At 32.5% G+C, this 10,426-nt stretch overlaps 1 protein-coding gene and 1 long non-coding RNA gene across 2 annotated transcripts; both read left to right on the forward strand.

Annotated features, from left to right (window-relative positions):
- Window positions 1-555: 555 nt before the first annotated feature.
- Window positions 556-3,366, forward strand: LOC143080894 (uncharacterized). Its single transcript, XR_012979819.1, has 3 exons — window positions 556-628; window positions 2,305-2,365; window positions 3,054-3,366. It is a non-coding gene; the product is annotated as an uncharacterized LOC143080894 (long non-coding RNA).
- Window positions 3,367-6,997: 3,631 nt separating this feature from the next.
- Window positions 6,998-10,174, forward strand: LOC143080896 (uncharacterized). The gene is made up of 3 exons (XM_076257048.1): window positions 6,998-7,101; window positions 8,227-8,325; window positions 9,026-10,174. The coding sequence occupies exons 1-3, from the start codon at window positions 7,092-7,094 to the stop codon at window positions 10,126-10,128; spliced, it is 1,212 nt and encodes a 403-aa protein (XP_076113163.1). The 5' UTR covers window positions 6,998-7,091; the 3' UTR covers window positions 10,129-10,174.
- Window positions 10,175-10,426: the final 252 nt, after the last annotated feature.

Genomic DNA, 10,426 nt, shown 5'->3' on the forward strand with positions numbered 1-10,426 from the left:
CAACGTACTATGTTTAGAGTTCATATGAGTAGTTTGTTGTTTTTTTTTTATCTTGAGTAATTTATTCTGATAGGTTCTGTGAGATTTAAATACCGACAAACTACTGTTCTAACTGGGCTTGTGCGGTTCTCGTGTCGTTAACTTTTTATCGCAATATTTAAGACATATTTATGTTTTATGATGGACTTATTGATAAATAAGTGCAATATAAATAGTTCAATAATACTTTAAACAAAAGATCTGTCGATAGGACCTCATTCACCACCCGCGCTAAGCCTAAATAATATTTGTCTAAACGCCTTATTTTGCATATTGTTTTACAAACTCACAATCATAATTATCTACCTTTTACTATTGATTTGAGAGAGAGAGAGAGAGAGAGAGAGAGAGAGAGAGAGAGAGAGAGAGAGAACTGAATTACTTTTTGTTGTTTGCATTCTTTCTTTATATGATATTAAGGATGCTAATGAATGTACACATTACTGTTCAATAGGTTATATTTCCGTTATGCATCATTTAAACATTATTTTCCTGTTTATCGCCAAACTGGCAATTGTTTCGGGAAATATACAAGGAAATTATTACTTGTATCCAAAATATATTGGGGAATATTTCTAACCATCATTAGGTTTGTGTATATTTTTTTTACATTTTGATTTCATTACTTTACTGAAGGTATATATGATGTAGGTTAATTAGACAGACAGAAAACATATCAGTCTAAATCGACCTGTTGCGTCTACAGAGTAAAAGAGGGGGTAAAGATACCAGAGGGACAGTCAAGTAAGCATTTCCTGCGCTATACATGCATCCTTCGTGATATCAATCCACAATCACTTTCGGAAGGGACGAATCCAGTAAATAATTTAATTCCTCTTTTCTTTTTTGTCCAAGTCAGGAATATGAAAGTTATTATCAATTCGTTTGATGTGTTTGATCTTTTGATTTCGCTATTTGATAAGGGACTTTCCATTTTTAATTTTCCTCGGAATTCGGTAATTTTGTTTTTTACTTTTTGCAAACTACAAATCAAAGATTGTAACATACAACACCTCTTTCAATTGATGTAGCTATAACCTGCTTAACTGTCATGTTAGGCATACGTCAAAGTTATTCTTTCCTTGTAGTGTGCTTTAGTTATACATACCCCTTCAACGTGATCTGAATCTTTAAAACAGTTTAATGTAGCACATATGATGGTTTTGGTGTACAGATTCTTCGTACTGACGTTGTTTATCAACTTAATGACGTGTTATATTGATCTTTTATGTAATCTTCATTAATATTAATTGTACTGTTTGGTCTATTTGGTGATATTCATTTGACGTGGCTCTGTACTTCTGTTTTTTTGCTAGTGTGCCTTGTCCGTGTGACTTGTTATGTTTGTTTGATATATATGACGTGGCTCTGTGCTTTAAACATCCTGTCATTCTGTTATTGATATATTATAATTTTTGCATACTCTGAACGACAAAATTATTTTATATCTCTTCTTGTGTGACGTTACATTCTGACGTCAAACACGCGATTCTACACCAGAGTTGATTTCAATCTAGCCACTCGGCTAGAATTTAATTCATCATTCCGTTAAAAAAAGTTCCAATAGTTCATATTGAAGTAACTGTAAAATGTGTATCCTTGCTGTATAAATGATACTTATTTGTCCTTTATTATGACCTTGTTTCCTATTTTGTTACAAACATGTAACTGTATATCAGATAAAAGAACGACATTTCGTTCAAACAGTTTTGAAAAATACAAATGATGAGTACACAGTGTAGTTATTTTTTCTTTTTCTTTTTAAATTAACAATACATGCAGATAGTTTTATAAGTTGTACAAGTTTCTGTTAGTACAGACCATGTTATATCCCATATGAACCTCTTTTATTGCCACTTATTAAATAATATAGCATGGATTCGAAAGTTTAAACTTCTATTTTTATACAAGTAATATCAAAGTGTTTTGCAACATAACTTCAACATGTATATGCCTCAAACATCAGAGTTATCATTAAGACTATAATTCCAACCTGTTATTCTGAACCTCCCTGTAAACTCAATTAAAGCGCTTTTCAACTGTTTGTATCCTGGTAAAATAATCTCTTAACTTTTATAATGAGGACAGTTTCAAATGCTCGAATATGAAAATAATTCGTCAATTTGGAATTTCTTTTTCTACAAAATAATAAGTTCGTGGATTTATGATAAGTCTTAAAGGTATCTAATTTTCCTCCAACCCTTCCGCTGCCTTTAACCTTTTGAAGAAATCATTGTTAACGTTAATTTTTATTTTCCTCCTCAGAGAATTTCAACAAAGATGAGATTCCTGCTGTTTGTTGTTATCCACAGCGTTTTGGCAGAAGGTAAGAATTTATCTATATAGATTACAGTCCCTCAATCAAACAATATGTGACCCTTTGTGTATTTGGGTTTTTTCTTGCTACCGTGTTGTTTGCTTTTTAAAACTTTTTTTTTTATTATAAAAGCCTCTATTGTATATACTTTCAAAATAATTGAAGGCCGTAATTTGATCTATAATGGTTTACTTTTACAAATTATGACTAAGATGGAGAGTTGTCTCATTCGCATTCATACCACATCTTCTAATATATGAGCTACGTCGGATAGAAATCGACCTTATGCAAACGAAAATCAATACCTCTGTTAACCTATTTTGGGTTAAAATAATTTCTACGGAAAGTCTGTTCCAAAAGTAGGTTTTCATAAGAAGACAACCCTTTTAAACGGACCAAAATGCAGCTTTTATATCTTAATTATTCCAAAATCGATCAAAGTTTTATATATGTATATGTGTACATGCATGCACTTGCATAAGGTCGATTTCTATCCGACGCAGCTCATATATTTACGGTGCAGTATTAATTGTTGACGTACTAAGTAAGTAGGAGAAATGTTAAAATAATAAAACGTAATGTGTATGTGAATTATAGTAAAACTGTGACTTCTATGAAACGCAGATGTGCTAAAAATATTGTGAAAACCAACCAGCACTTGCTATAAAAGTTAAAATTTAGATGATATATATTTCAGATACATTTGGTGAAAATATAGTCTCAGATATAAAAACAAATCATTATGTAGGAGAAACAGCTATTTTGTCATGCAACTTTTTTGATGATGCATCAGGAAACAGATGGCGCCGTGCTGGTGCAATTATTGCAACATCCTCGAATATAACCTTGGCAGACCCCGAGGGTAAACACTTCAATGTCGTCGAGGATGAAGAACAAGACAAATATAATCTTGAAATTTATAATGTGACAAAATTAGATTCTGGTCTTTACTGGTGTGAAATGCAAAGAGATGGACAGATTACACAGCAAAGAGTCACATTGTTCATATTAGGCAAGTTAACTTTAAGATATGATATTTTACAAGATGGTAATATGTCTACCAACGTACAATTAGCAATATTCTGTAAAACATGCTTCCGAAATGATACGACATTCTGAGGTTTTCATTCCCTATGCTGCTTTCATAAAAGTCAATGTACAAAGTTTTCCAAGTGAGAAAGTGCCCTTCAAATGTTTTCCATAAGTCATCATGAATCGGTTGACCGTTATGGAAAATCAATGACACAGAAGACCATAGATATGATCACTTGCGAATTAACATTTTCGACCTCTTTCCTTGATTTTGATATTCCCGAATATAACTGATCCCTTTTTGTCGAGCCTTCGACTTTAGTCGAAAAAGGGAGACTAAGCGATCCTACATTCCGTCGTCGTCGTCGACGGCGGCGTCCACAAATATTCACTCTGTGGTTAAAGTTTTTGAAATTTTAATAACTTTCTTAAACCATACTGGATTTCTACCAAACTTGGACAGAAGCTTGTTTATGATCATAAGATAGTATCCAGAAGTAAATTTTGTGATAATAAAATTCCATTTTTTCCGTATTTTACTTATAAATGAACTTAGTTTTTTCTGCGGGAAAATATTACATTCACTCTGTGGTTAAAGTTTTTAAAATTTTAGTAACTTTCTTAAACTATCCTGGATTTCTACCAAACTTGGACAGAAGCTTGTTTATGATTATTAGATAGTATTCAGAAGTAAATTTTGTAAAAATAAAATTCCATTTTTTCCGTATTTTACTTATAAATGGACTTAGTTTTTCTGCGGGAAAACATTACATTCGCTCTGTGGTTAAAGTTTTTAAAAGTTTTAATAACTTTCTTAAACTATCCTTGGTTTGTACCAAACTTGGACAGAAGCTTGTTTATGATCATAAGATAGTATCCAAAAGTAAATTTTAAAACGATAAAATTGAGAATGGAAATGGGGAATGTGTCAAAGAGACAACAACCCGACCAAATAAAAAACAACAGCAGAGGGTCACCAACAGGTCTTCAATGTAGCGAGAAATTCCCGCACCCGGAGGCGTCCTTCAGCTGGCCCCTAAACAAATATATACTAGTCCAGTGATAATGAACGCCATACTAATTTCCAAATTGTACACAAGAAACTGAAATTAAAATAATACAAGACTAACAAAGGCCAGAGGCTCCTGACTTGGGACAGGCGCAAAAATGCGGCGGGGTTAAACATGTTTGTGAGATCTCAACCCTCCCCCTATACCTCTAACCAATGTAGTAAAGTAAACGAATAACAATACGCACATTAAAATTCAGTTCAAGGGAAATCCGAGTCTGATGTCAGAAGATGTAACCAAAGAAAATAAACAAAATGACAATAATACATAAATAACAACAGACTACTAGCAGTTAACTGACATGCCAGCTCCAGACTTCAATTAAACTGACTGAAAGATTATGATTTCATCATATGAACATCAGGCACAATCCTTCCCGTTAGGGGTTTAGTATCATACCATCATAACATATATGAGAAGAACATAACCCGTGTCATGCCAACAACTGTTTTTAAAAATAATGTGTTTAGTTCCGATGCAAAGACCTTATCAGTGACTCAATATTAACGCCAAAATATGCAATCTTTAATGACTTGACAACAGTATCGTAATTATATCCCTTCTTAATAAAAATCCATTTTTTCCGTATTCTACTTTAAATAGACTTAGATTTTCTGCCAGCAACACATTCACTCTGTGGTTAAATTTTAAAAAAATTTGATAACTTTCTTATACTATTTTTAATTTGTACCAAACTTGGACAGAAGCTTGTTTATGATCAAAAGCTAGTATCTAGAAAGAAATTTTGTTAATATTTTGTACCTGTGTATATGTTTTTAACTTATAAATGGACTTAGTTTTTCTTCCAGTTAACATAACATCCAGTCTGCAGTTAAAGTTTTTAAAATATTTATTAGATTCATAAACCATCCTGGATTTTTACCAAACTTGGACAGAAGCTTTTTACAATCAAAAGATAGTATCAAGTGGAATATTTTTATTGATTTTTTCCCTCAATTTTGTTGAGCCTGCAATTTACAGCAAAAGTAGGCGAGACTCTGGGTTCCGCGGAACCTTTACACATTTTTATTATATATTTGCCTTTTTAGTTTTCTTTGATACATATATGTCCGGACTCTGTACTTAAACATCCCGTCATTGTGTTATTGTACTATGGTAAATTTGTGTATTCTTGTCTTTAATTTTTTGCTAATATGCTGTGTCTATATGCCATTTTGTGCTATTTTGTTACATATTTAAAATTGAGAATGAAAATGAGGAATATGTCAGAGAGACAATGACTAGACCAAAGAGCAGACATAAGCCGAGGTCCACCAATGGGTCTTCAATGCAGGGCTAGAAACTCCCGCATCCGAACGCGTACTTCGATCAGCTGGCCCATAAACCAAATGTATGCTAGTTCAGTGATAATGGACGTCATACTAAACTTCAAAATATACACAAAAAAAACTTAAATTTAAAATCATACAAAACAACAGACTAACTCCAGAGGCTCTGTGCTTGGGACAGGTGCTAAAATGTGGCGGGGTTAAACATGTTTTTGTCTCAACCCTCCCCCTATGCGTCTAGCCAATGTCGAAAAAACAAACACACAACAATACGCACAGTGAAACTCAGTCCAAAAGAAGTCCTAGTCCGATGTCAAAATAGGTAACAAAAGAAACTAAACAGAACGACAATGAAACATAAATTAACAAAGGACTACAAGCAGTTACTAACATGCCAGCTCCAGACCTCAATCAAGCTGATTGAAAGATTATGTCTCCATCATATGATAATCAATTACAATTATCCCTCCCGTTAGGTGTTTATTATTATACCATCATACAATATTGTTTGTTTTTTTAGTTATTAAAATTATAACACAATGTTGACTGCAGTACCCCTGTTTTTGACATTTTTACTTATTATGTCTGTATGTTTTGATCACTCATCGTTTTCAATATAATGAAATTTGAAACGACTGTCATACAAGTGAGAGGTTTATCTAGCTTTAAATCCTCCATTTGTTTTACATTAAAAAATGTCAGTACCAAGTCGGGAATATGAAAGGTCATATCCATTCGTTTGATGTTTGAGCCTTTGATTTTGTGACATTCCGTTTTGAATTTTCCTTGGAGTTCAGTATTGTTGTCATTTTACATTTTATACCACAAAAAAACGACAATTTTTGAGAAAAATATACAAATTTGGAGGCCTTTATCGATCTGTGTCTTATACGCTTTCGCGCATGCTCAGTGGAAGTACGAAATTTAAAAACTCTTTGTTTCAACAATTGTCCCAAAAAGGGGTAGATGTGAATTCCGTTGCATATGCATTTTACATATACCATTACTAAAATAACTTAAATTCAAGTGTTACATTTAAAAGACTTAAAGAAGGTTAACACTTCAAAATGTAGAGATAAAATTAGATTACTAGTAACAAAAAGAAAAAGTCATTGGAATAAAACAATTCATGGTATCTTTTATATAACTAACCCTAGTGTTGAGGTTAGGATTTTGCCTTAAATGTCACAAGTCTTTGCTTATATTTAATTATTACAAGACAATGTATATATCACTACTCAGAAGTAACTAGGCAATAACAAATATTTTATCTTTGTGTAATAAAACATTACATTATTTTTTAATTTAAAAGAGAGAAGGACTACAGAACTGATTACAGAGACTATGACAACAGGTAGGAATGTATGTGTCTCTTATCTACTCTACAAGTTGAGCGACAAATTAAGGCAAATGATTTGGTTGTTGTTGTTATTTTGTTTCCCTCTTATGGTTTAAGTTTTCCCTAAGTTTTCGGTTGTGACCTTGATTAGTTTTCTCTCAATCAGTTTATGACTTTTGAACACCGTTATGATACCGTTGCTTCTATTTACATGGACTTTCGCACTTGACTGTTGTTAAATAGTTTTATGAATTCATAGACATGAACACTATCCACTAAAATGAATAGAGGTAAAAAAAACCCAACACTTTAGTACTATTTCTTAACTTTAAAATTGGTACAGAAATAATACCAAAAGCGATCACAATATTCCATGTTTGAAAATCATAACTTTAAGATAATTGAAAAAGACATACTTTCGAAATGCTGAAGTTGTAACAGTGTAACCAAAAATATGTAGTACTTAAATTTCAAGTACAAATTAAGTACTGTAAAATACAGGGTACCTAAATATTACAACAATTTTAAAGTAATAAAATAGTACTGAATATCAAAAGTAAATTTCCAGTACTACAGATTTTTGGTACAGAACTAGTACTATGCAAAAGTAGCTGTGGACCAGATACCGTCATCTAACATCATGAAATAGTGGAAGTGATGTGGAAATATGGCAAACTGCTTTTTTTAATTACAAAACTTTATTACATTTTTAAAAACATTTTTGGATCAAATTTAGCCAAGAAAATGTCTATTTTTCTGGGCTTTTTAATGGATTCTGGGCAGCAGGGATATGACGGTATTTTTTGTTAGTGCTAAGATTTCAGGTAACACTTTTTCGTACTTCAAGCGGGAATCGGCACACAAGAAACCCGCATTTTCTTGTTCATAATAAGATTTAAGATTCGGACGCATGCACATATTAAGAAGTGCGAGCTACACAACTCATTGGAATAAATTCTTCGGACGAACACATGTTTTGATATTTGAGACGGTTGAATGCTCTCATAGAATATGATTAAAACGATTAGCTGATTTTGAAAGAGGTTACTTACTCGAATTTTTGAACCTACTAAAGTAGACTTGTATTTTTGATTATAGATTTGTCCCTTTTTTACTGTAGCATGATAATTTATTTTTCAGAAACTGCAAACATGGAAACGTCTACGGCATTGATATACCAAACAACTACTGTAGCAATTACAAGAGAGAAAACAACTGAGAAAACAACTGATGTTGACAGTATGTTTGATTTTAATATTATTTGGCCTCCAGTCACAATAATTTTAAATATTGTTTACAATCGTTTTTTTTTTGTAAAAGTCAAATTAAATGAAAAAATTACAACGGTTAAGAAATGTAATATAAAATCGGACACTTTTATACCATTATCATACTAACAAAGTATGCATATCGATTGATGAATTAAAAACTGTGGAAAAAAAACACGATTTAAAGCCACTGTTACCTTTATATACTACATCTGCATATTCTATTCAAATTCATTTTTGAAATAGATGTGTGCTTGACTCCTTCATCGTCTTTGCACATACAATTAGCGTGAAAGCTAACGTTAACAATGTCATTAATGTCAGCGTATTACTGCAATAGAGCTGCATCATTCACGTATCTGGATACGTGCACAGATTGACGTATCGGGAAGATTTTTATTAAATAAAGAATTAACCTTAATTGGAACTGAATTAAAATTAAATGCATTATAAAATATCTTCTAAGGATCCAATTTAAACTATTCTTTGTTAACTTACGTGTTATACGATACTTCGATATGATACGCAAGCAAATACGTGAATAATGCAAATGTTCTATTAATAGTTTCCCAAATACTTGCATAGCGTACATTCTTTTTTGTGAACTGCACGCATATCGAATACATTTAAAAAAGCTCCATATGGAAAATGAATAAATCTTTTTCATTTAGGGCCACCAGTGCAAGAACAGTTTATTTATTGGTTATTAGGAGCTGGTCTTGTCCTGGTATTATGTTTATCGGTTATATGCAATGCGTGTCTTAACCGCAAGTGTCGATCCAAGAGCAAGACATTAAAACATAGATCGGAAGATAAGCCAGCAGATGATATACAACTCAACAAGCTTGTTGAAGAAGAAGATAACAAACCAAATGTGCATGGAAAGGAAATTATGATTCAAATCGAAGAAGATTCGTCTGTGTATGAATCAATTGATGAAAACAAAATGACGCATTATGATTATCCTGATCAGAATGATATAAAAAATATCGAAAGAAGTCCAGGTCTGCCATTACGTCCTAATTTGTTATTGCAATCAAAACCACTATATTTAGATGTAGTCGATGATAATGATTCAACTACGGTAATGGGTTCTATAGGAGATCTTAGTTTAAATAAATCAAAATCTGCTGAATCGGGTACGTCAAGTTCAAATAATTCTTTAAACAAACCAGTACTAAATAACGATGATGATAGACTGTCACCGCATTTGAATACAAATTCTATCAGCATTGTGCAAGTGCACTCCGAAAAGGAGCCGGAATCTATGAATTCGAATGACGGCGATGAGTCATCAGACAATAGTGACGTCGCGTCAGTTAAAACAGATGAATATTTAAGTCCATATGTACCACTCATTTCAGAAGACATGGAATATTTACAAAGTTACACTACCCCAATAAAACAAGAGCTGCCACCAATAAACAAAGCTTCAAGTGCAGAAGAGGCTATTGACAGAGAACATAAACCGAAATCTGAGTCAACGATAGAAAGTTTAAGTATGAACATACAACCTGATTCTGTGAATACTTTAAATGAAAAGCACACAATATATGAGGACAATACCAGAAATCCATATGTGCCGTTAAATAAGAATGAAATAGAATATTTACCGACTTACACACCTATCACATCTGCATCTACTTACTCCAAAACGAAATCTGAATGTGCTGATATAAGTACTTTAAATAAAGTATCCTCCTCTAAAAACAATTTTCTAACGAATGACTATGAGGACGGGTTAAGTTCTAACACTAATATGTCCAAAGTGTAATAATTCAATATGTTGAAATTGATAGCTAAATACATTTCATATATTGGTTGTGACTTTCTCACGAAAACGAGTTTCCTCTATGAACATCATATCTACTACGAATTCGAGCGAGAAAAGGCGCGATATATATAATAACTACTGAGCCAATTGTATTGTACGTATGCAAATTTTGACATGTCTAGATTCTTTAACGCAAGAACATCGAGATGTTTGTCAAAATGACCGAAGGGAAACTTGGGGAAATATGAGTTTTCTTGTGTGATCAAATCTTTTATCTCCATTAGCAAGGATAATAATC

The sequence above is a fragment of the Mytilus galloprovincialis genome, chromosome 6, assembly GCF_965363235.1.
Source record: "Mytilus galloprovincialis chromosome 6, xbMytGall1.hap1.1, whole genome shotgun sequence".
Lineage (NCBI taxonomy): Eukaryota > Metazoa > Mollusca > Bivalvia > Mytilida > Mytilidae > Mytilus > Mytilus galloprovincialis.